Raw genomic sequence first — 26,817 nt, forward strand, 5'->3', positions numbered from 1 at the left:
GTCTTGCTTTCTAGTGTTCAGGAAACAGGTTGTTTGTTTTATCATAAACAAGCTTTTTGCAGTCATAACTTAATATATGTAGCTGTGCTGAGTCAGGGCCAGGGCTTAGTCTAGGCCAGCATCCTCTTGCCAACAGCCTCCATAACTGGACATATAGAGGAGAGTATTAACAGGGCAGACCCATAATGATGCTTCACCAGACTCCAGCTTTCTGTCTGTAGTTAGAATGTGGTGTGTGACTCGAAACATTTGCCTCTGATAGGTAACTCACTAGTCATGACTCTATCTGAAGTGCCCTCAGGAAAGAGGACATCAAGACCATGTTGAAGTCTTTAGACCAAACCAAGACAATGAGCCAAGACAGGAGAAGTGTGTGTTAGCCAAGGGTATGTGTCACCAGCAGTAGGTACATCAGGCTGTGGCAAATTGAGCTCTGGAAGAGTGAAAGGTGAGCCACTTACTGAAAGAGCTGTAAGTCATGTATTAACCATTTATTACTATACCAGGTGTAACTGTTTTAATGGCGTCTTAACTTGTGAAGGCACTTTGGACGTAAAAAGCACATACAAGTGCCTTAGATGTTGGGAAAGACTTGGTCACAGGTTGACTTTCCATAGAAGCTGAGAGCCCAGTTCACCTTTGCTTTGCAGAGGTTCCTTTCAGATGTTGTCCCTTTCTACTAAGTCTCATGAAATGGCATGTGCACTACTATGAGTGCCCCACCTGCTCTATTAAATGAGTAGTGATTTAGAGCTGTTATCAATAAGCTCCAACAGGTTTCCTCCAAAATTGTACCCTTAGGGGCTTTGGAATTTGCTTCATATTGCCTCAGTAGGCACCTGTTTTATGGGCAGGAGTGGAATAGATTAAAGGGTACATGTATATCTATTAGTTCTCAGGCTGAGACATTGTACAATAAGTTTCATCCTGGAGAAAAGAGGGGCGGATAATTGAAAAGCCAAGAGAACTTTAGCTAAGCTAATGAAGCATGCTGTTCCCCAGAAATTGAAATGCTATTTAGATAGATAAGCATGCAAGTAGAACAGCATACAAATGCACAGGTGTATGGGTAGATACATACATTTAAATAAATAGATTTAGGGCAGATAAGCTTTTTGTATGCTGTTGTACTCCCAGCTTTCAGTCTTTGGCCTATAGTCAGCTTCCTATTCTGGCAGATGTGCATTGTGAGTCAGGTGAAGGTGTTTTGCTCGGTGCTGTGGGAGGCAGATACTTAGGGAATGGTGACTGAAAGCCTTGGCTTTCCACACTAGAGATCTGAGGCTGGTGTAACCCATTGTTTGTAATACATATTACACTGGCCTCCTGATCCTTTGGCGGCATCTCAGATAGTGTCCCTGATGCTACCTACTTGGAGTGGGGAGGATTCAGTTTCCAGCAAGACCCTCTCAGACAAATCCAGGTGCTCAGATGTATGTGTGCGTGCACACACACGCATCCCCCCCAGCTTTCCTCACTTGGAAAATAAGGCAAACGTTTTTAAGCTCACTTTAAAATAAGAAATGTTTCCTGCTATTCAAAGAAGTTGTTTGTGCCATGATTGTCTCTTTGGTAATGTCCATCAAGAGTAATCTGTCAGCCTCCACAGCCCAGGTACCTTGCAGAATTACAGAGAGCTCTGCGATGACCCTTCTGGTAGAGGATTAAATAATTTTATAGCCAATAAACCTCTGCGCTTCTCTGTTTGTTCTTCCCTTGCTGGTGTGATTTGGAGCTGAAATTCTGGGCAGAAATTGTACGGGAGTGTTTGTGTGGAGAGTCTGGGGGCAGAGAGAAACTTGGTTGCTTTCAGAACTGTTCATGGGCAGCAGCTCTGGGATCTGGATGCTGACAGCCTGCAGGTTGCCCGTCTTCCCTGCTGCAGTAGCAGCTCGGTGTGTGCACCCTTCTCTGGCTGTTCTCTGTGCTGTTGTGGGCACAGGCCAGGACGGGCCGAGGCCAGGCTGGGACGTCAGCCTGCGAGCCAGGGCCGTGGCCGGGCAGGGCTGCGGCAGAGCTGGAGCCTCGCGCTCCTGTGGTGTCAGCGGGGCTCCCGGGCCACGGATGGGGTGGGGGGAGGCTGGTTTAGGGGCGCTAAGGCAGAGGCCACCAGGGTCCTGACCCAGCCTGTCTGCTGGTGTGGTCAGTGAGACTGTTCATTCACTTGTTTCTTTGCAGTTGGCAGACACGGAGAGGTTGCCGGGGTGTAGCTGAGAGCAGGGTTTTCTAACCCTCCTCTGCTAATCTAAAAGTCTGTTGTGCTCACTTTAATTCAACCAAGACCCTGTCAGCTGGGTTGGGATACACGTGCTTTGGGATAAAAACAGAAAGTAAGGCGCATGGTAGTTGTGGGGAGGGACACATGATCAAAAGCCACTGAATTACTCTGGCTTGTCACTGACAGTGTGAACACTCTCAGCTTCTAAGAAGGGAAATGCTTTAATTTTAACCAGCATACAACTTTGCTTTACAACTGTAACAGGCAAAGAGCACCCAGACTAACCACTGACTGTGGCTCAGTTTGGCCTCCGTCCTTCACCTCTCTGTAAAAATGGAGACAACCTCTGAGATGGCATGCAGAGAAGTATCACTAGGGCCAGAGAGATTGTAGCTTATGCCATATGGCATTGATACACACGTGGGTCGAAACATCCCATAGTGTTGACAGCAATTTTCATGCATTCAGGCTAAGGACTGCTTATGCTCTGTGTGATGCCTCATGCCAGGTGCTATTGCAGATCCAGAAACAGGACTTGGCAATGCTCCTTGATCTCTTGAGATCTGATGTACAGCTGGATCAAGTACATCCATGTCCTTGTTGCCAGTGTTTATGCTTTCTAAGGCTTTGATCTTTCAAAGTACACCAAGAGCATGAATTAGTGGGCTGGGAAATGGCAAAGATTGGTGCTCGTCTATAAATCTAGCTGCTGGAGCTTGCAGACCTTAGCCAACATTTAATTACTGCAGTTGTTCTAGAGTAAGTCTTTTTATGTGTATAAATCTTGTCTGCTTCTGTCCCAGGGTGAGTTTTGATGAGGGAAGATCCTGGAGTAGATACAGTTTCACATCAACACCACTTTTTGTGGATGGATCCCTTGTAGACCCTGGCATAGAGACCCAGATAATGACGTAAGTATAGCAGCTCTTAACTTTTTAAAAATGTGATGGCAGAAGGGGTGCATGGAGATCTCCAAGTGCATGGTGAGCCTCATGATGTGCAGCACAGCATTGTGTAGCTACACATGTAGTGTTGCATGAAGGCGTGGTGCTGTTTTGTGGTTTTTGCTGATGGTCACAGACCCAGGTGAGGTGTCCGTGCATCATGTGGCAAACAGATGATGGAGCCAAACTCTTCCCGGTAGTGGCAGGGGGTATAACAAGGAGAGATGGTCCCAAGGTGTAGCTTGGAAGTTCAGATAGGACAGTAGCTAAATCCACTTCTCTGGGGAGCAGTGTAGCCCTGATCAAGTTACAGAGAAGTTGTGGTGTCACCATCCCCGGAAGTTTTCAAGCCTTGGCTCGATGAAGACACATCTGCCCTGATCTATAGTTGGTGACAGTCTGTCTTGGAGTAAGAGCTTGGACTAGTGATATCCTGAGGTCCCTTCTCATAGATACTGCTGAGATTGTGTTCCTTGGATCTGATGGCCCAGGGGCCAGAGATCTGTGTGGTTGCACCTAATGTCAGTTCAGTGCTTGCTCCAGTTGTGCAGCTTGACTGTCTTTTGAGATTGCTGCTGGGTATGAATATCCACAAACGTCATTGCTTGCTATCCACGTTCTGTGCTGTACATCTGGTTTGAGCTCAAGTTACAGGTGTTCTCAGTGTGCATATGCAGAGCTGAGTTCAGAATAACCTTCCTGGTCTGGGGCATAGTATGCTATGATTCACCCATACCATGGAGTGAAGAGCCTGGGCTGGCATTGAAGGTGCTTGGACCTTCCTGGAGGACCCAGGAGTGCTGAAGCACTGAGTAGGGCTGGTTGAATTGGTGGAGTAATATTGGCCCAAGAATAGGCCAAGATCTGTGTTTAACAACCAGGGAAGAGAGAAAACTTTTTAAGTTCAAAGGCATTTTCAGAGTCATCCAACGTCTTGCACAAAGCAGATCAGAGCATTCTGCTCTGGGATTCTGAACAAAGCAAGGACTAGATGCACAGCCTTCATTGCCTGCAGAGATGCCTTCTTACCTGTATTTTCTCTGAGCTGGCTGGAACAGCTTTCTGAAACGGATCAGAAAGCAAGGTGGCTAAGATGCATTAGACTGAGGCACACCTGCGAAGCATATTTGCAGTGGCATGAAGGAGTGCCTTTGGTTAATAACATCAGACACTGTTGCAGCACTCCAGCTTGGCGCAGGAGATATACCTAAATTTCACACTGCAGTTGGTTTGCTTTTCCTGCTTTCTGCACCTGAAGTTCCTGCAGATTTTCACTACTTGTAAGAGAAATGAGATTCAGGCCCAGTATATTTTCTTCTAGGCTTCAGTCCATCTGCCTACTTACGTGGCAGAAATGTGTAGGTGGATCTCATTGCTGGTGTCACAGGTAGTGACAGACTGAGAGTAGACTGCTGGGTATGCTTGTCATCACTTTCTGAGGGAGCTTGGATCAGATAACTGTTGTGTGTCTTAGGCATTTCTGCTAGTGATTTGAACGTATTCCAACTGGGTTGCGTGAATTGTGTTGGTATGCCTTTCAAAAACCAGACCTACATCAGTCTTACACAAACAAAAGTGACTACCTGGTGAGGAGTGGTCTGTACTTGCAGTTGAGATCACCTTAGCTGCAAGAAAGGGGCTGGGGGAAAATCCTCTTCTGACAAAGGGTCATTTGAGCTGGCTTCTTTGCCATCTATGCCATGACAGAAGTGTGTTTGTGCTGTAGTCTTAGCAGGATCAGGAAGGTGTAGCCAGCTCCTGTATAGTCCATCTATATCTCCTGTGCTAAAGTGTCCTAGCAAGGCCAGGCTAAGTAATTATGGTTATCCTTTATGCCTACAAAGCATAGGAGTGGCACTCTTGAGTTTGTTTCCCAAACAATGCTGGGGCAGAATGAGGCAGCCTCTGTGTCTATGTCACAGACAGCTGTTGAGATTTTATTGGAGTAGAGGTGGTATCAATTCTGGTAGGGTTGCTAGTTTTTCCTTTACTACAAACCCATGCCTTGACTTTGGATTTTTCTTCATAAAAGTGGAATACTTGTTTGTGTAGAAGAATATATCTGTGCATCTGCTGCCTTGCTATCTGCAAATATTGTCCCTGTTTTTGCAAAGAGCAAAACACAACAGTATGAGATATACCTGTGAGCCTTTTCACAAGACTTCTGTGAGCATCCTGTTGGGGAAATATACACCAATCCCCACCTAAAGATTAGAGCCTGCGTTCTGTTCACTCCATGCATTTTTCTCTAAATGCAGCAATAATGTGTCACTTTCTGTGTTGGTTAATATGGTGTTTTTCTGTGAAATTCTTTGTGCAATGCAGAATGTGTATCACTGTCCAACAACACACACATGCAGACACACACACGTGCAGAGACAGATCTGAGCTTAAATAAATCTGCACATCAGCACCTTCATTGAAATCAATGGAGCTAATCAGTTTCAACTAGCTGTGGATTTAGCCCATTTACTTTATAAATCAATGTAGTTTTCTTTTGAGATGAAAGATGCATTTTAAATCTAAGGTTATTGTTACTTATATCTCTGTAGTCTTCTGATGGAGAATGTAGGAAGTGAGTTATCTTGCTGAACATTGTGTATCAGCTTTGTTAAGAGCTGACATTTTCTTCTGAAATCTTTGCAGGCATATTATTATTATTATTGCTATTGTTATTGGCATTGTTTTTATTATTACTGTCATCATTAGCAATTTTTAAAATTGTTCTTAATAGTCTGTAAAAGCCGTACAAAGAAATTTCACATGAAACTTGCCATAAATGTTTAGAGAAATTCCTACCCAAAGCGTTAAAGGAACTGAGGAGGAAAGAGCCCATTTATAAAGCCTGTATGAAAACCATTTCTATGCAGATCACTTAAGTATTTCTCACAATGAGAATTTTAGTGAACTCATGTATAAGGGCACTGTAGGATCATGCAGAGCTTGTGGAAGCTTTGGCTGAGAAGAAATCAATGCCTTTCTATTGCTACTGGCCATACTCTGAAACAAGACAACACATGGTGGTTAGAGGTACATGGAATTTGTGTTTGTGAGTAGAAATCCCAATGATTTCAAGAAGCTGATGAGAGGAGCACAATGGTTTGGGATTAGCATCCCGCAGCTGATGATGGGATCAGTGGGAGCTCTTAGAGTAGAAGCAGGGCTGAGGCAGAGAGACCAAGACTGTGCTCATATTTGTGTACTGCCAAACTGGGTAGGTTAGTGCCTTTTTAAGATTTGTTTTTCATCCTGGAAAATGCAAAATATTTCATCTAGTAGTCTTGTCTGATTCCTGTTAGGGAAAATTTCTTCCATTGATTTGCATCAAAGTGGTCTGTGTTCAACTACTTCAAAAAATAATATTCTGAGGGGAATGTGTATTAAATAGTCATTATACTCCAACTGTTATTAACATATTGCATTATTAACAATATTATTATTATACTATCTTATTAAAATCAGTAGATCAGTAGAATGACTATTATTCCCAACCTTCATTTTGTGGCACATCCTGTGAGGGGCTCTCGGGGCTGTAGGAAGCAGCAATAGTTTTAGCACAGAATTTCATACCACTTCCTGGCTGTTATGTGAGCAGTTGCAGTATCTGTCTGGATTGTATGAGCATCCTAGGCTTTTTGGACCCTCTGTGCTTTGTGCTGTGTATACATGCCCTAAGACAGTCCTAAGGAACTTACCAGTATGGTAAAATCTGTAGATTTGCATGTAGGGGCACTATATGATTCTGAATATCTTAGTGTACTTTGAAGTGGGAGCTGCTTTTAGTGGGGAATTGGGCAAGATGTCTTGCAGAGGTCTGTTCCAACTGAAATTATTCTATGATTTTGTTATTTCATACGGCTATAAGGGTGCAAGAATGAATTATTTCCTTACAAGCATAGCTGAGTGGGCTCTGCTAAGAATGTAGTTTTGTGACACACGGGGAAGTACCACAAGACTGTGAGCTGGTCTAACTTGGAGCTACTGCCTAACCAAGATGAATCCACTCTCCCTTCCTCCATTCCTGGCTGATCATCCACTTCTGCAGTTCCTTTTGCTGTTGTTTTGACATTCATCTCATCTGACAAGATGGTCAGTTCAGCTCCCTTAGTGTCACAGCACTTCGCGAGATGTGTACCAAAGCACATTGCAGCATTTGGTGCAGGTGTGAGGAAAGCAGCTGCAGAAAACAAAGGGTCCTTTAGGAAAATAACTCAAATGCCTAATGGCAATGGGTTAGGCATGTTCTTAGGAAACCCAGTGAGTGCCTGGAAAGCACTAGTCTTTTTGAAATCTACAATTTTCTAACTTCTGTCCTGTAGCCCTCACTGCCAACTAGTGTACCTTTTAATGATTTCACGTTCTGATGGGTCAGATATAACATTTCTGTGTTGACAAGCCATAGGCGCAGCATGTTACTTGCTTGAGGTTGTCCACCAAGGGAAAGGAATCAGATTGTATTCCCCTTCCAGTCAATTGTGATATTTCCAAACAGAAGCAGTATTTGCTCGAGAGATGTGCTAGTGTGTACCATTCAAATCAGAGAAGGGCTTTATATTGTTCCAGCTCTGACTCATAATTGTTACCCCTGCCACTTCATCTCCTGTGCTAAGCAACTCTCCAAACCTACATAAAGAGAAATAAACCTTTTTGCTTCACAGCCCTGCAGAGCTTTGCTGCCATTTTAGCAGACTCATTATATGTGTGTGTGTGTGTGTGCAGACACTCATTTATAGATGGGGATCATTAAGTTTGTGCTGAAAAATATATATTTATGTAGACACACCCACATGTGTGTATATAAATATATATGTGTTTCTATGTATGTATACTTAATGATCCATATATATATATATATCCATGTATGCATCATTGAGCATTAACGTTTTCACTGAGAGGATTTAATACAAGCTGGTCTGCCAACATTGCTGTGACTGCTGCCCTTGGCTATGTGTATGTTAGAAAATGTTCCTGGTTGAAAATGAACAGGTTATGAGCCCTGGGCCTTTCTAACACCTTCTCATTTACATGGTCATGCAGCTTTACCAGAGATGAAGTGGGAGCATTTTTTTTCCAGGAGACCCATAAAATTACTGGCAATCCATCACTGGGTGATGGAAGAGTGGGGTAGAATGAATAAGTAATTGAGAATTGTGGGAAAAGGTGAGATGAGTGCCAGGAGAGGTTTGAAGTGAGAAAGAGAGCATTACGAGCACAGGCCATCCTGAGTCAGACTAGAGGTCCCTCTAGCTCAGTTTCATGCTCTAACAGTGGCAGGTAAAGGGTGCTAAAAATACATATTAAAAAAATTTATCATTCCCTTGTACACTTTTCTCATTTACAGAGATTTGCAAATAAGGCACTTAGCCAAACATAGTATTCTTCGTATTTCTAAGACATTCATGATTTTTTTCTACTTTTTGAGTTTGTTTTCCCCTAAACCCCTTTAAAAATTTAGCAGTCACATTATCGTCAGTGAATCTGGCCAAGAGTTCCATGAGTCAACTCTTAATCTGAAGAACTGACTGACTTGTGGAAGACATCAGCAAAGTATGTACAGGTATGAAGGCAATGTGGACAGATTCTGATTAGCACTCAGCAGAGATTCAACAGACTGAGTATGAGAGAGGGGCAATAGCTCCCAGGTCCAAGCTCCCACCGAGTTCAAAATTACATGGCAGCCAAGAGTCATTTTCCTGTCACTTTCTGATAAGGTGATTATCATCTTTCCTGTTTAAGCAAGGCAACATTCACTGCCTTCTGCTCAAGTCTTGCTGTCACATTTAAAAGCTGATACAGGAAAGAAAATTACAAGCTGACACAATGTCCTTGAAAGATTCTGCCCCTTTGCATAGGGGTAGGGAGCTACAGATCTGCCACCTCTGAGTGGCTGTGCTGAGAAAAGTAAGGCAAAACCAGAGAGGTGATAGAAAGTAGTGCCTTTGCTGGGATGTGGTCAGACGAGCTGGTCTTCTCCCTGCTGGGCCAGCCTTTGCCCTCCACAGTTGGCATCCCTGCTAGCTAGCAATCTCAGCAGACCAGAGGTGAGTGGATGGCAGAAACACCAAGAGACTGTTTTTCTTAGAAGGAATTGAGGTTCTTGCCCAACGTGCACAAAGACACAGACACAGTGTTCCTCAATTCCTGTGGCCCAGCAGAGGCCTTCAAACTCTCTTGCCATAGATCTGGTGACTTTTCACTTCTTGAGAAAAAGAGAAAGAAGCTGTCTGAAAAAAAGACAGATTTTCTTCTGCAACTTCTGCTGCTGCTGAGCTCAACAGAAGATTTGTTGAAGAGGGAATCTGGAGGAAAGATTTAGCCGGAGGTCTGTAGAAAGCTAAATCCAACTTGCAGCTTCCAGAGCAGAAAACAACAGAAGGGATCATGTGTGGTGGCTGTTGTGATGAAGGATTCTATCCTTAATTATCTTTACTTCTTTTGGGAACCAGGGCTGACCAGCCAGCCTGTGCATATTCTCAGGCCTACCAAAACTGCGGGGTTTTTGAAAGATTGTAGGGCAGATTTCAAAATCTGGTTTAACCAAGTTGTGTAGGTACCATTAGATACCTAGAAAGGAGCAATAGGTTTTAATTGTTGTCCCCATTATGGTTTTATCTCGCATTTCAATTTTCCTTTCTTTATTGCAATATCTGGTTTTGGTGTGACCATCTTTGTTATTGGCTGTGGATTTTACTGCAAGGCTCTGATATGTCCTTCTGAGTTCATTGCACTGTCCTCACTCATGGGGCTGTGCAAACTGCAGTGTGTAAACCTACATAAGGACTCTTCAGAATAGGATCCATGAAATTAAAATGAATCTGTGAAAATAATGACTGCACACAGAAAAAAAAGTAAAATTTAAACTTGATCTGAGAACAAAAATTACAAATATAATTATTAAGTTAGGAAACCAAAATGATTGAGAGGATATTGGCATTTGCTATAGTGAGCTGTATTCCTGTATCATCTGATCTAATTTCAAAACCTTCTGGAAATAATGAATAGCTGGGACTTTGCAAGAAAATGATCAATCTGCTAATGCCATCAAGTGACTTTACAATGGACAAGAAAATGTGTGTTATAGGAATTCCCATTTTATCCCAGCAGATGATCAGTTTATACCCTGGAGTAAGACAGTTGATTACCCATATCATTATCTTCATTTGCAAGACTTAAAAACATTATTAACGATCACAGATTAATCAGTGTCACTTCCTCCTCCCATCTCCCTCCCTGCCAGAAGAGTACTCTATTCTTTAGCCTTTGGATCGCTGCATGAATTCACCTAAACAGTCCACAGAGGCACAATATTGATTGTGCTGCTGATACTTGCAGTATGAGCTGAGGTCTTTCTGTGGCACCTGAATAGACAAATCAGGTGATGAGAATGTCTGCTTAGAGTAATCTTTCTGAGACAGCATCGTGTGATTTATTGGGCCTTAGGAAGAGGATGTCTGTGACCTGAGATCAGTTCCCAGCAGTTGCGCCATGTACTCAAAAGATTCCTGGCAGAAGCCATAACACATAGTGAAGGCACTGGGCTCTGTGGCATGTGTTGTCTATCTTTGGCTTTCTGGGGCAAACATTACTTTCATGGCTGTCAAGTGCTATTTATGGACAGTAGATAAAATATTATGCTAAAGAAATCTACATCTTTAGTTGTATTCTGCATGTAGGGAAATTGAGGCAGAACAAGGGACATGCCCGTGGTCAGTCACTCGGCAGGCTGTCATGGGGAGAACTTGGCATTGAATCAGGTCTTCTGAGTCCTAGATGAGTACCCCACTGTGCAGACTTATCCCATTCCTTAGGGGGACGGAGATGCTAAGTCATGTCTGTAATGCTCAGACAAGGTGAATGGAGGGGTAAGGATGTGCAGGGAGGAGGTCTACAAAAAGGTGTGCTGACTGGAGGCTTTTATTCACTGAAGTGAATAAAAAAAGCCCTCCGCAGAAGGAGCCAGAATGAGCAGCAGGCTGATACATGTTTTCTTGTCCCTAAGTAAAAGGACAGGTTTTGCCTGATGACAATACAATCCAGATTTTCTCATCTAGAGGCTAACGTGCTTTGTTTCTTGTGCTTTTAAGTAAGGACAGATGGGTTATAGTTCCTGTGCTGTCCTTCTGCTAGCGGCTGGGCTGTACAAAGCACTCAGGCCTGGTGTGGGGTGCACATATATGTTCCTCAGTCTTTCACCTTTCCGTTAGAGCAAGTCATGAAATATTCTGGTGCCCTGATCCCACCAGCCCTCAGGGGACTGAGAAACCATATGGCTTCAGCACCTTTTCAGCTCAGCCTGGCCCCGATCCTGCATGGAGCAGAGGGTGGTACAGCACACCAGTTTTTCTGGAAGCAGGGAAGGCTCAGCGCTGGGTTGGCTGCAGAGTTCACTCTAAAAGATTTTTCATCATTGGGCTGCGGTGAGTGGTGGAGAGCAACTCTCCAGAGGAGCCATACTATAGTCTGAGGAATCTTACATAGTTCAGGTAGTGCAACAAGCCTTTATTCCCAAGGAGAGCTTGTCCTTATATGGTCATTGTATATGGTTTCCATGTTTCTTGATCCCTTTGACCCAAACATGTGAAAATTTCCCCACTGTAACTGGTCAGCCACCTGGCCATGCTGTTTTCCAGCCAGGTACAGATCTCATCCCCTCTTCTGAGCTGCCTTCTCTCTGATACCCTGTGCCAGGCAAAGCTCATCACCCTGCTCCACCACAGACTGTCCCTGTCATGTGTTCAGAGCTTACATGTTCTGAGCAGTGGCTTCCACGTTTGTGTTAGACATCTCGAGTTGGAAATCCTCTGATTCATAGGATGAAAGATTGAAATGACTGAACATGCTGTGTTACCTAGCTTCTGGCAAAGGGGCAGCACCTGCCTCTGTTGCGACCACAGACCCATTAGTGGAGGAAACACTCAGATTGCTGATACCTGCCAGTATCTTTTCTAGAAGAAGGAGGCAGCATCTTCAAGTTTCAAAGCCATCAGAAAATGGTTGTCTTTGAGTGCTTCGAAGAAGAGAGAGAATGCTTCTGAAAAACAGCATTAAAAATTAATGTCCTTTCCCAACCCCCTTCCCAGGTGTCTCACACTCCCTTTCATGTTGCTGGGATTTCTTTTGAAGCAATTGTCATGTAAAGTGGTTTGGGAACATTGGCAATAAATTTTTTAGAGACCAGATTTCAAAAGGTTTGGTTTATCATTCAATAAGTTCTTATTTTGATAGCACTTTGCATTTAAAAAAAAAAAAAAAAAATTAAAAAAATCCCTGTCTTCCCCATTGCCTTGTACAGCATTTGTGCAGCTAATGGAGAAATCGAGCCCAAACTGTAGGGCTGCTTTGTAATTATATGTTCTGCAGATCACTTACTAATTGCACTTGGCATTACTGTGCTAACTAAAAGATCATGCTGTACCATGTCATTTGCAGTGGTTTTCCTCTTCTACTGGCACTTTAAAGGAAGTGCCCATTGAGCTGATGAATAATCATCCCAAGACTGTTTTCCAAAGCTGAGGGAAAAGGGTCTGCCATGATTGTACTGCAGGATTTTTATTGCAAGATTTTGATTTTTCTCTGTATTAACAGAAACTCTTCCCCTGCCCATCTCCTCTGTCCCTCCTGACCTGGAATCTGGCAGTGGTGCAGCTTTCCATGACCAGGTCAATATGGATTGCTAGTCAGTGAATCTGGCCAACACTTTTAATTTCTCTTCTGTGGAAAATCTCCATGTCCTGACATTCAGTTTCACTTGGAAGTGGAAAGAAACCAATTCCTTCAGATTTCATCTGCATGAGAAATTCTCTGAAATTCTGGTTTGACCCTTCCCCTTGGGAAACAATACAGACCAAGATTTTCTTGAACAAATTTGTCATCATGCAAGCTGCTGTTTGCTGCCAGTATATTCTTGGTAGTTTCACTGCTGTTGTTTTTTTCCCCTCTGAATAGTAGCAGTAGAACAAGGCCTTATATCTGAGATGATCTATGGGAATTACACTAATTTGTAACAGCTGAAAATCTTGATCCAAATGGATGGTATATTTTATTTGGAAGAAAATGCATCTCTTTCTTCTAGAAAAAAATGCCATTTTTCTTGCTCTCTATCCACAGACAGAAGTACAGCAGCCCTGAATCATCACCCAGTTGCCCTCAGGCTACTGTTCTAGTTAACAGATCAGCCAAAAGCAACTGAATTAAAAGCTCCAAAGTGGATCCTAAAGACAGTATTTATTGTTTAGGAAAAAAATTAGACAGTGTTTTTTGTTGGCAATTGCCTGCCTTTCCAGTGTCATCTTTCATCTTTTATGTTTCCTTTGTTTCCAGTCTCTTGCTCCCTGCATCATCTTGCCAGTCATGAGACAGTATAACTCTCCCTCTCCCTCTTCCACTCTCCCTAGTTGCTGATCTGTGTCTCTTTCTGTTAGATTCTACTTTGTTGTCTCAGTCCCTTTCCATCCAATTTCCATGTAACTAGTGACCTTCTTTAATGTTAATTCCATCTAAATCCTAATAAAAAACAAGCGGGAGGTTACACAGCCCATTTGGTTTTCTCTAAAGTCATGGTTTATGTTTAATTCATGGTGAAATAGCTCATCTCTCACTCCCCATTCATAAAACCTAACCCCGCCAGCACAATTTGCAACTGTTCCATTGCTGCTTGTTTGGGTTTGGCCCTAAAAGCTCAGCCTGCACATAGGGCTAGTCTTGCTTTACTGCTTCTTTCTTACAGAGAGATGGCTTCAGATCCAGATTTTGTAACAGGCCCTCTTTTTTATGTGAAATTGTCAGCATTTTCTTTTATTGTCTCAAAAGCTATAAATGTCAACAAGTGATGGAGGTACATTTATGTACCAAGTCCTTCTGTAAGTGTGTGCACTGAGCCAGGCTCTCTAGCATAGGCTCACCATTTTCTCAGGTAATGTAGGACCAGCGTAGCCTGGCTAGTGGGGAGAAAAATCCAAACCAAATCGAGGCAGTTATGGAAGTGAGAGAACCTTGTACAGGGACATAGTCAATTCTCAGCTAGAACTAAAATGTTTGGCTGGATCTTGACTCTTTCTGCTAGGCCATCCCCCCATCTCTGGTCTGTTACCCAGCACTCTGGATCAGACAAAATGGCAGCAACTGGTTTGTGTTGCCTCCATATATTCATGCCATGCTGATGCTGAACTAATCAGTTCTTCTGGAGCACGGAGCACTGTGGTATAAAGTACAATAACTGACAGCAAACCCCAACTCAGATCTGGCTAGGCTTCTTAGCTCCATCCTAGTGCTGGTTGTGTAAGTGTCAGAACAGGTCTTGCAGAAGAGCTTTATTCTCCAAGCTTGCCAAGAGCCACAGGAATGGAAATGCAGAGCTTAAACATATGCAGGCTTTACCTGGCAACTGCTCAGGTCCACATCTACACAGCATGTCAAAAGTTAAATGGCTTTAGAGTTCGTGAGAGCAGACTAGCCAAATTTGAATAGCTCTGGTCCTTGACTTTTGCACTGACAAGTCCAAACTGATGCTGTGTGGACCTACCCTGAGTGACTATGAGTCAATCCATCTGATATCTATCCAAACTGTTTGTAGAGAGGAACTCTCCGGTCTTTGCTATGCCATAGAGCTCGGCTCATGAAACCACATTGGTGATATTTGCTGGGAAGGGAGGTTCACCTTGGATACCTGGCTAGCTATTAAAATTGCAGCAGTAGCAACATGTGCTTTTCTTTGCTGGACATCAAAGAGAGAATGAGCACGTTCGGTTGTGGTGGATTAACCACTCAGTGCTCCTGTAGCTGTGATTGACCAGATCTGGGGCTCCCCCTGGTTTTGGTGAGAGAACTTCATATCCTCCAGGGGACCAGAAAATAAACACACACTTGTTTCCTTACCAGGAGGTGCTTCTTCCAAGTTGTGCTTCATAGCACTTCTTGGGTTCGCCCTTTAAATAACTGCTTCTAGCACTACCTGTTAGAGGCACAGATGTAAATAAAGAGGGATTTTAACTCAGATCAAATGGTATCTTGCTTGACTTTCTCCCTCTACATTCCCACAAAAAAAGCACAGATTCAGGCCAACTGAAGCATTTACTGATTTGGGTGATTTTACTGTTGGTGATTTTTTGCTTGCTAAGACACTTCCTCTGCAAGCATTTTTCTTTTACAATAAAAGGGGGGAAAAAAAAACCAAGGTTGGTTTCAGGCTTTCCTAAATGAAACAGTCTATTTATGATGACACTGCAATTACCTTTTCTTTCAGTATTATCAATTAGAGTATATATTTGGCTCTCTTTCTATCTAGCTTTTTGTTGATCCATCCATCTATCTGCTTGTGTAGTTCATCTCAAAAGGTGCTGTCTATCAAGTATATTATATTTTTTGCTTGTATTTTTTTTTTAGGTATTCAAAATGCTTAAAACTTAAACAGTCTATTCTGTAGGGCCTAATCTTGTTAAAATCTGACTTCAGAGGCCCCCAGGGTACTTTGTGAGAAGCAAAATGAGGTACCTTTTCATCTCTCTCACCTTGTTGATGTCCAATGGAGGAAAAATGCTTTAGAAAGGAGGGTACATTTGATGGTTTGTGTAGTGAAGATGACCTTATCAGCTGCTTCCTTCCTTTGTATCCTCAGTCATCTGTCTCACTGATGGGCACAGCTGAGGACAGGAGGCGTTACTAGAGATTTTGAGCATAATCTCCCATTACACGCTAAGGAGCTAGGCTGACTAGCGAAGATAAAAGTCCTCCATCTATATCCAGACCAGACCAGCCAAGTACAGACAGCTTCAATGCATGCTTGCTCCATGTAATGTCCTGCCAGTTTACTTCAGAAATGATAGAAGGGGACTTGATTTAGGCATGAGAAAACATTTGCAATTCCATGCTTGGGCAGCTCATCTGAAACTGCCAGCAGGGATAGATCCAGATGGATACAGCTGATGCCTTTCCTGTGAGCAATACAGGAGGCTATTACTTGAGAAGATCTATTTCTCATACACTAGGCAGGGACAGGGAATGAATCTATGGACCAGAGGTGGATGAGTTGTTATCTTGTGACCCTCAATTCATTCTGTTGACCTGTCTGGAATGAGCAGTATTGAATTACATAAAAAGCACAACTATCAACAATGCAAGGAATGATAAGGCAAAAGCAATGCAATTTGAGAAGAGAACACTGTATAAATGTAAAAAGCCTTTTAAATAGTTTCTATACAAGGTTATCCAGTCAGTATATACCGCATTTGCAAGTTATTGTGTATTTAAAAAATTAATGAAAGATATAATTATAGCAGCATTACCAATGACCTTTTGCAAAATGACTCCATCATGAATCTGTAGCCATTTCAGAATTGTTTTCCAGGTTCCTAATAATTTTTCTGCTAATTAATGACATCCAGCCCTGGCCATAAAAGCCTTGCCTTGTTTCTCCAAAGAGGGGATTGGGAAGCGTTTTCTGGTTTCCTAGCAATGGTTTCACTGTGAATTATGCATAGAGCCAGTTGAGAAGATGCTGTCCTATTAGCTAAGACTTTATGTGGAGTTTTAACTGCTTACTCTGAGGGACCGAACAAAATCTATCCTGTCTAAAGCCTGTAAATTACCATTCTGTGGCTCAGGTTGGAGAACCTTTGTTAAATTGAGCTTAGTCAGAAAACTGACTCTGTCTAAATGCCATCTGGGCTCTTGTATTTATTGCTTCTCAAGGACTTCAAGATCAGACTGCTTAGATGGAAAAAATCAAAACATACTTTTTGTGTTGGCTTCACAGAGTTGGACCTTGAAAACCCAGCTCCATTCTTTTGTCTTCTATCCTTGCAACAAGTAATTAAGAGCTTTCAGTTGGACCATGGTAGACAAAGTTATTGAGGCAAAGTTTGTAGTACTTTATGCCCCCTTCTCCCCCCATCATCTTGATAGTTTGGCTATATTTATTAAAAAAATCCACCTCCCTAATTTAGTGACCAGATACTAAGTAAATGAGAAACAAAGGCACATGGGAATCAGATAAGTTAAATGAGATGATATCTTCAAAGCAATGTGAGGATTCACCAGTTGCGTAGGGAAAAATAAACACCCACCAATCTCTTTTTCCATCTCTTTCCTTGGGACTTGTTTTGTCCAGCCACACTGGATACAGAAATCCAGATGTACACACTGGAGCACTTAATGCTAAGCACTTACTGATAGCCAAACTCTAGCAGTTTTAAGATGTTGCATCTCTCTGCTGTTTGCCTGACCCTCTGTGTTGGGCCTAGCCACCCCAGAACAGAAATGGTGGGGAGAAGTCTTGTGTATGCATCTTAGTCACTATGGAAAAATATCCAATGATATAGTTTACGGAACTGATGAAAGCAGGGTTCAGCTGCAATACCTTATTTTGCTCACTCAGGGTTTGTTCCCTGCGATGGTTTGTTTAGCCCATTTTTAATTCCACAAAAGAAGAGGGTTTTCATCACTTTTCAAGGAAAGGTGTTTGACAGTCTGGTGGAGCCCCACAGATAACATAGCACTCTTTTCCATTCCTTATGCTTGCTTACTCTGATAGAAGTTGCAAATGCACAACGGACTCATCTTAAAATGTAACATAACCTTCATCGTGTTGGCTCGTCAATCAAAAAGTGCTGTAGGTGTCGGGGTTGCATTTATTATTGGTGTGCGGTACTCACAGGGTCTGATTGCTTGCTAGCTTCTCTGCATAGGAGCAGCTCTTATCTCTGAAGGCTGCACTGCAATGGTTGATCAGGCTTAAGAAGCTTTTTATTAGGAAGGCGGGGGGAAAGTTACTACTTTAGGAATCAGGTGACCCAGAACCATCTCTGCAGCACAGAGGAAAACATCCCTCTGTTCACATTCCTCTAATTACATTTAGTGTAGTATTGTTTCCATCTAAATTATAGCAATTATATACAAAGATCTTCTTTGAAATCATTTAATTAAAGAGGAGCTAATGCTCTGTGCTTTTGGAATGCTAATATATTGCCTTCCACTTAGGAAACTTTGTTTTTTTTCCATTAATTATCATTATCATGGAAAAATTTCAATGACAGAGGGATTTTTGGCTTATTTTAATAGATTTAAAAAGCAAGTGGTTCTGGTGATTTTTGTAAAGCACCACGAAGCCTTTTGATGTCTTTCTGGACAGTTAGCTAAGGGTCAATCTGAGGAACAACGTTTTCCTTGAGATGCATTGGCTGCTAAAGTGTTTGATTTCTCCAGCCCTGTTATCTTCAGGGTTCAGACAAGTGTTTGTGTTTGATTATGTTCTCCCCTCCTCTTGCTATGTTTTCTGTGTATTAAACACCCAGGTCAAATCCTGAACTGGTATAAATCTGCTGGACTAAATAATTTCTGCCTGCTGAGTTGCTGCTTTGCAGGAATGACATTTCAGTCCTACATCGCATCCAGGACAAACAAGATTCATGGGAGAGCTGCCCAGCTGTGCAATAGTACCATGACCAGACATGCACTCTGTAAGAGTATGTGCTGAAAGCAGTTGTGGCGTAAGAGCTGGTGGGATTTACTCAGTACCAAGGGAAAGTGTGGAGGGGAACTGGAGTTAGAATTCCTACTTGAGTACAGCTTCGGAGGGCTTCTGCATACCCCCTCTGTGCTATTTCCCATTCCTCCCTTCTCCCTCCTTCTCCCAACAAGTGCCCTGGCACCCCATATTGCTGTGATTTCTGTGGGTTGGTCTTGGTCCAGGATGTGCCTTCTGTGTTGAGGAACAGGAATTGCAGTTTCTTCTGTAGCTTTGCCTGAATGCTGTGCTGTTTTGTATCGCTAATACCCCACAATTAGGGCTACACTAAGAAATGTTCTGAAGAGTGAGCAACAATCTACCTAATAAATCCATTCCACCACACAAGTCCTTCCCCACCTACTCATTTCTAACCTGTGTATGCATTTATCACAGGTTCTTATTGTATTGTATCCTCTCCCCTTCTTGTCAGCTTCTTGGAGCTTGCCTCTGTGAGGCAGAACTTGGATATAGAAAGGTGTCCACAGCAAACCCACAACTCCAGGCTTTCAGATCTCTCCCCCCCACCCCTTTCTCTTCCTGATACCCATGAGCTGAGACAGGTCTGAATGGGAGAACATGACTGATGCCTGGATGGTCTCTGTTTCGTGAAAAACAGCACAATGCAGAGGAGTTCTGGTGCAGTCTACAGGAGGATTTGTTTGGGCAGTGAGGGGAGAGCAAAGCCAACAACCCTGTGTGATTACAGTGTAAATTAAGATGAACTAGAGTAAGAATGCCAGCACACTGGGGACACAGCAGGATCTGGATTGCAGATCATGCTTGGAAACTCAATAGAAGTTTTCTCTTTTGTTTCTCTTTCACTTTCATAGGGGAATTTGTAAATCATCTGTCTCCCTCTTTCTTTTTTAGTCTAGAATAATTAAAACAACAAAAACTTTAATCTCATAAGTGGCTTGGGTAAAAATGTAGGTTAGTGAAAGATTTGGTGTAATAAACCCCCCATTCTTTCTCTGTCCTCTAAATCTCGCAATAGGGGTGATACAATGACATTTCATAAGTGTCAGAAAAGATTTGAGTTTCAGTACGTACAGAATTTTTAAAATCTGGAACTTGTATTTTAGATGAGGTTTTAGTTTCTTTTATATATTCAAGATAGCCAAGAAGCTGGCATGTTATAATGACAAATCAACTACATCGTTGTTGTTTTTTTGTTGTTTATGTGTACTGAGATGTTCCTCCTGCCAATAAGAAGCTGTAGTTTTGTTCAGGGCTTTTGAAGTCTGGTCACCCATCCTAATCTCCTCCTATTACACACCTCTTTGGAAATCCAGCTGCAGTTGATTGAAAAGCTGCTCCTTACTGAGAAAATCACAGCTGGCCGAGGGAATAGGCTGTTACTTGATCAAAAACTGAACGCCCCGCAGCACTCATGCAATGTTTCTGGATGGATGGAGGCTTTTGTCTGGGTACCTGGTGTTATTTATTAACTAAACAACGTTTTTGCTATGATTTTGCTTGCTTTGGTGAAGCTGTGAATTTCCAACATGTAGACTCCCTTAGTATTTGTGGTGATGGTATTTGGTGATGTGTACCATCAGTGCTCATTGTTGCTTTGGTCCTTCCCTTCCAGACACTTAACCAAGCACATAGCTTTCTCTGCATGTGAAGGAGGGCCATATAGTTGGAATGGCATTTAGAAAGACTTGTGTTCAACAACCAGCTCTGCTGCCAACGTTCTGGTCCAAGCTTGTGGAGAAGCCTCTGGTGCTATTTAATTTTGTATGATCTTTTTCATCATCCCAATTGTAACAGATCTGTGCCTCAGTTTTAAATTACAGCCTGAGTCCTTCCGCTATTTTTCGAGGGCTGACCCTTCAGCTCCAGCTGCTCCTGTATACTGCCTTAGTCAGTACAAGCCCTGTGTTGCCCTGGAGTTGCATGGGAAAATGTGTGATTTTCATCCTGAAAATTAACTTATCACTTATTACTTAGCTAGATGAACGATGGAGTGTGATCAGTGACTGTTGATAATGAGTGACCTGCTCAGAAGAATTAAGAAAAAACTCTGCTGATAGCCTTACAGTGGTGATCGTTTATAATTCTACTCCTAGTAGCTGCAGTCAGCATTAAACAGGTGGAAGGGATTCTGCCGTCTTTGCAGGTCGCTTACCTACAGTCCATATCCCAAATATGTTACTTCAGGTGTTTCTTTTACAATTCATTAAGTTGTAAGTTTGTGCAACACAAAAGTTCAGCAGTAAGGAAACTGAGTCAGCTAAGAAAGGCTTGATTTTGAGACAACCAAACCCATGTATTCATCAGAATAACTCCCTTGACATTAGACACATTACTTTCTAGTCTGGTTGTTTATTGTTCTTGAGTGATACCTCACTGTCTGTATTAGACTTGGGGCCCATTGTGCTAAGTACTAGAGGCACGGAAGACCTTCCAACACAGGCTATAGAAGGGGTCAGGAAAAGGCTAAAAAATCCTAGGATGTTATAGGAACAGGAAAATGTTATTCATGACTGAATAGCATTTTCTGGCATCAAGCTCCAAGGCTGTGTATTAGTTTCTGCAACTGAGATTCATGAGAAATTATTTGCTTAATGGAAGCATATGTCTGGCTGACTCTGGCTCTTTCTTTTTTCTCTTCCATGCTCAGAGTTTTTGGGCACTTCAGTCTCCGTTCTGAATGGCAGCTGGTCAAGGTGGACTACAAGTCTGTCTTCAGCCGAAGGTGTAACAAAGATGACTACCAAACCTGGCATCTGCACAATCAGGTATTCCCAGTGTGTAGGGAGGGGATGATGGGAGTTCCTTTTCCCATATTCTGTGTTGCCAGGTAGGAATGTACTTGTTCTTTTCAGCAGAGCATATGGATTTTTTGCATCCATCAAGTCACAATTCTAACCTGTTCATGCTTTACTTCCCCTGAAGCGTGTGCATGAATAAACACAGGGCTGGTCTTCTCCGGGCAAGTTAGGGAGATTGTTAACTTCTCTTTGTATGAAAATATTCCATTGCACCAGCTGGATCTTTTTGCCCTCAGTGCTCAGGGCAATGTAAAACCTCACCTTGTGACTGAATTGTAGGAGACACTGAACTCTTTGTAGCTCTGTCAGTGACTCATGAAAATAATTTTCTCTTACTTTGTCTCTATTTTCCCTACTCAAAAATGAAAATAAAAACATTTATTCATCCTGCAGGTCCTGCAGGTGTCTGTAAAACTCTGGGGAGCCCTTGAATAAAAGACACCAGAGAAGACCAAATTATTTCATTCTATTCAAAGATACATTGCTTTTCATACACTCTGGCTTATTTTCATGCTGGATATATTTAGGTCCTGAAGCCACTAGAACTGAGAGAGCTCAATAACCTCTGAAGATTACTTATGGGTTACTGGCCACCAGTATGATGTCCCACTCCCTGCAGGGCAACATAGCTAGAACCAGAACTATTGGCTGTGATGTTCCTGAATGAAATCCATGAATTAGAAATGAGCATTAATTTGGCAAGGATGTATTGGATAACTGAACTCATAGAATTGAATAAATGAAAATAATTTAAATGAAACAAAAACAAAGACATGTGTGTAACCAGGCAGCCATCTTGGGAATCACTGTTAATGGGAAAGAGAAGTATTTCAATTAGGTATTGTCTTTTTTTCTTACTTCTATGCAGACAAATTATTTCTGCATCAGAGAAAATTCTGTTTATAGCAACCCACCTAAATGTCAAACGTTTATTTTACATTAGCTACTCCCAGTAGTGCTCTTGGAAACCTTTGTGTTCAAAAAGCCCAGTATAACACACCATCAAAATTATTTGAGGTCTATAACAAAGCCAGGTCTATCGAGGAAAGAGGAGGGGAGCCTGGAGTCCTGGGTTCCACACCTAGATTTTGTCCCTGCCCTGGGTTTCAGGCTTGGGCACTTCTTCCCATAGCAGATTTCATCTGACATACGGAAGAAACCCTGGAGTACATCCACATTGCTTTTTCAGGATAATTCATAGGACTAGATACATTGGTGGATGCCTTCTGATATATGGCATAAGTGGGTGTGATGGCTTAGGCACCCAGGCATTTTGGGCACATTGTCATTAGCATCCCAACTCAGTGCTGAACACACTGCTCTCCTGGGTCCTCCCAAGGTGGCTTTTGAGTTTGCAAAGCCACAAAAGGGAGCTAGACTCTTAGCTCCCGACTCTCCCAGTGGTAATTGCTTGCTTTCATTGCCTTTTGTGTCTTTTGACAAAATGCTCCATTTAGGGCCCAGCTGCCACTACAACTCTCTGTTTTTCTTTCTCCTCTTGTTCTTTGGCTGCTGAAGGGGGAGCCTTGTGTCATGGGAGAGAGGAAGATCTATAAAAAACGCAAGCCTGGAGCCCAGTGTTCCCTAGGTCGGGACTATTCCAAAACTGTGGTGTCTGAACCATGTGTCTGTGGTCAAGGGGACTTTGAGTGGTGAGTATGTGGCTCTGGGGACTTTTGCAGGGACTGTGTTTGTAGCGTTGTCAGTGACTGCGCTACCACCCAGACAGAAAACCTTGCAGAGAAACTGGGTCTCATGCAGCTTTGTGGCTGTGATCATACCATGTAGCATAAACATGATCCCCATACCTGTTGTGTGAAGGAGGTGTCCCCTTCATCTGTGGGAGAGATTTGTTAATCTCCATGAGAAATCCAAGACTGGAATTCAAAAGCAGAAAATTGCAAGTGCTGATTGACATTTTTTTGTCCATCATTCTAGAAGAGTGACAGCCATGACTCTTCTCTGGTCCAAAGCATGTCCCTTACAGGAGAAAGAGGGAATTTCTCTGTCCTCACTTCCAAGGTCATTGAATACCTAGGGAGCAAACTAGCAAAACATGCACATTTTTATCATTATTCCTTTGAATTCCGGGGAAGCATTTGTTGCTTTTTAGCAATGTTTTATTGAGAAATTTCTGAAAGGACTTCTGTGACATGACTGTACAGCCCACCCTTGTCAGATGTACCTACTTGTTTTGCATAAATATTGGTGTTTCTAATTTAATGGGGCCATAATTTCCAGCATTAAGGTCACTTTGAAAGCAGCTTAAAAATAAAACAGGGAAAAAATGAGCCACTGCTTGATATTGTTTGACAATCAGGGATAGGAGATGGAAGAATGCATAATAGTCAGAAGCTCTGCACAAGGAATTCCTACAGGGAACCTGTGATAGACAATATTTCAAAGATTTAAGACTGTCAATAGCTGTGATGTTTGAGCTTGAATGTTCAGAACTTCATTTAAATGGAGTTCAGAATAGCCTGAAAGCAGATCAGCTGAGAAAACATTTTCATTTTTATAGTAAGTTATCAGGATCAGTGTCTGATTTGGGATCAGTGTGACTCCTGAAAACTTCACTTACCTTTGAATCCTTCCTGAAGAGGTGTGAGGCATGAGATCTGCACACTTATTTGGACTTAGGCCAGCTGAGACTCACAATTCTTTTTTAGAACATGGACACATTGAAATGCGGCAAAAATGAATAAAAAATATAGAACAAAGTGTTTTCTTGAATATTGGAGTAGGTTGGCTCTAAGAGAGAGGTTCAGGGATATAGAACAGAGATTTTCATCTTATCTGGGTGGATGTTTAATTTGTTCCTAATGCCAAAATTACGTCTGAGACTCCTTAGCTTGACTCAGGAGATCTTTCCCCTTTGTTCTCATCATGGGAACTTGCAGGATGAACAAACTATCTTGCCCTGCAGTATCTGCCCTTGGCATTGGCGTATGCCTCTGAGCTGCTGAACCAAGCCCCAGTCTCCGGAGACACTTATGAATTTGTGTGGGGTTTTTTTTGTTTTTTTTTTTTTTTTTTCCGGCTTTGTGCCTCACCAGCTTTCTATTTTCACAGTGAAGCTTGTCTTTTCTAAGCAGTAAGTGGAAAGCTGTGGTAGCTAAATTGGCCTTAAGTGCTGTTCTGCCTTAAAAAGGGTCTGCATCAGAATGCACCTTTTCAATCAATCGACGTGTTCCTTCCACACGTTCAGTATCATTTTTCCTTAACTTTCCCATTACCATGAGAGAATATTGCTGTTAACCTTGTCAGTCCTGCAGAGGAAATGCAGTTAGAGGACAGCAAGGTGGCTTTTGTTTCAAACTCTGCGCTGCCAGCAGGATTGTCAACTGGCTTCCAATTGCAGAATTGTTATAGCTGGTGACGGAGAATCAGAAGAACCAGCTTGAGTTTAAGGGTGAGTTTTGATGCTAGTCTGTGGGGCTGACTGGAAGAAGGTGTGGGGCAATCAGTTCAAAGAAAGTACTAGCAGTGCTGGAAATGGGGCACCAAGCTTGATTATCTTAAAAGTGATTTTCAGAGAGGAAGGGTGGACTCATCTTCTCTGACTTGTGACTTCTAAAGGATGAGACGGGTACTTAGTCAGTGGCAAGATACAGGTTATTCTAGAATATGATTCACCTGCCTTCTTTTGGATGTCGGTATGAGAAGGGGAGGTACTGAGAAGTGCCTTTGCTCTCCGCTGACTAGGAGAACGCTCTAGGCAGGGAGCTCATGGGGATACGTCCCCACTGTAGGTATCTACAGTTGGAAGGACAGCTCCTACTCTTTCCCTTGGTGCTTTTGAAAAGGAAAGACATCCACCCAGCCTTGTCTGGCTGGGTTCACAATCACCAGTTGTTCTGGAAGCACTGCCTGGCCTGTCTCTTGTGTGTGAACTGAGCGGGTCTTGTGGAGTGTCAGGGAAAGGAGGAGACCCTGCAGCTGGGGTCGTGTGAGTATACTGACCAGCAGGTCCCAACAGACAGGCCCTCTGCTTCCCCAGTAATTAGGTTTGGAGGCTGGTTCTGGTCACAGAGCATCCCCCGCTACTAGGTGTGATGGCGCCTGCCTTCGAGAGCTGTGCAGACGGGACAAATGACGGCCGGAGCCCTACAGCACACGCTGGGAGGGCTGTGCTCCCTCCCCTTTGGTCACAACGCCCTTGCCCCTGTCTGCCTCATGTTGCAGTGCTATCTGTTTCCTGCTGTTAGATATAAGGCTGATATGAATTTCAGGGGCATAAATCATGATCCAGGGCCCCAGTTCAACAAATCCTCATGAGTCAAGATCAGGGGCGACTCCTGCAAACCCTCGCAGTCATTTCCAAAAGCAAGCCCTGGCCTTTTTCTGACAGAGACAATGGCAGAAGGAACTCAGAATTGTTATTAAAGTGCTCGTTGATCTTTCTTTTCCCTCCTCCTGCTTCTTTATTTACTCTGTCAAGATAGCTTTCCTGAGAAAGACAGCGCAGCAGCTGGACTTGATTATTTCCTTAACTTATGCAAACCCTGGGGCTTATGAGAAGGAAGGTGGGCAGCATGCAAGGTTTTAATATACATTTACCAGAAGTTAATGAACAAGCACAGAACCTTGAGGGCATACAGCAATGTTGTCTTTAATTTTATTAAATATTTATGCAGCTCTTTTCTTCTTTGGGGCAAAGTACAGCTCCTCCTGAATATTTTTAATTACCAAGTCACTGCTAGGCATTTTTGACTGTGCAGGTCGGACCCACTGAGAATGATTAAATTGAATGTTGAGAAAAAGAGCATTAGGGAATCTCCAAACCTTTTAAAGTAGCTTGCAGAATTTTTGCCCTCCAAAAAAGGAACAGTAGCAGCCTGGGTCACTGGGGACATAGCACAATTTTGTCTCACCAAAGCTCTTCCTAGAGACTTTCTGTTGGCAGTTCAGACTCTTGAGTAGGGGAAGGATAAAACTCAGTGTCCTAAAGGGCACAGAGAGCTTTCAAGGCAGTGGTTTCTGTAGTGTTTGTGTTTCCACAGAGGTTTAGTTTGTTGGCATTTGTTAACCTGCTTCAGGCAAAAATCCAGAGTCTCTTTTTATTTGCCCTTTGAATCCAGCCTGGCAATGAAGGCTATGCATAGAAACCTGATCCAGAGCCTATTAAAACTTATGGAAAGCTTTGCATTAATCCTATTGCTTCATCATTGTACTGGCATGCAAAGGCAGCTGTAAAAAGAAGTCTTGCATGTGGTTGTGTACAGTCGCACTCTTTGGTGGTCCAAGGAAGCATCAATACCCTGGATTACCTTTCCTCATGTGACACAATACCATGTAATCCTTAGACTACCAAGTCGGCTGTGTTGTTTTAGTTTAGTGTTGGAAATGCATTGGCAATATTTTTCTTTCAGGCCA

At 42.7% G+C, this 26,817-nt stretch overlaps 1 protein-coding gene across 1 annotated transcript in view; it reads left to right on the top strand.

Moving 5' to 3' along the window:
• The window catches only part of SORCS3 (sortilin related VPS10 domain containing receptor 3), a 310,251-nt gene that overhangs the window by 252,065 nt on the left and 31,369 nt on the right, over nt 1-26,817 (top strand). The window contains exons 14-16 of the mRNA XM_075026339.1: nt 3,022-3,129; nt 21,291-21,408; nt 22,960-23,093. Coding sequence (XP_074882440.1) covers nt 3,022-3,129; nt 21,291-21,408; nt 22,960-23,093 — 360 coding nt within the window. The remainder of the gene's footprint in view (nt 1-3,021; nt 3,130-21,290; nt 21,409-22,959; nt 23,094-26,817) is intronic.

The sequence above is a fragment of the Buteo buteo genome, chromosome 4 (genome assembly GCF_964188355.1).
Source record: "Buteo buteo chromosome 4, bButBut1.hap1.1, whole genome shotgun sequence".
In the NCBI taxonomy this organism is placed as follows: domain Eukaryota; kingdom Metazoa; phylum Chordata; class Aves; order Accipitriformes; family Accipitridae; genus Buteo; species Buteo buteo.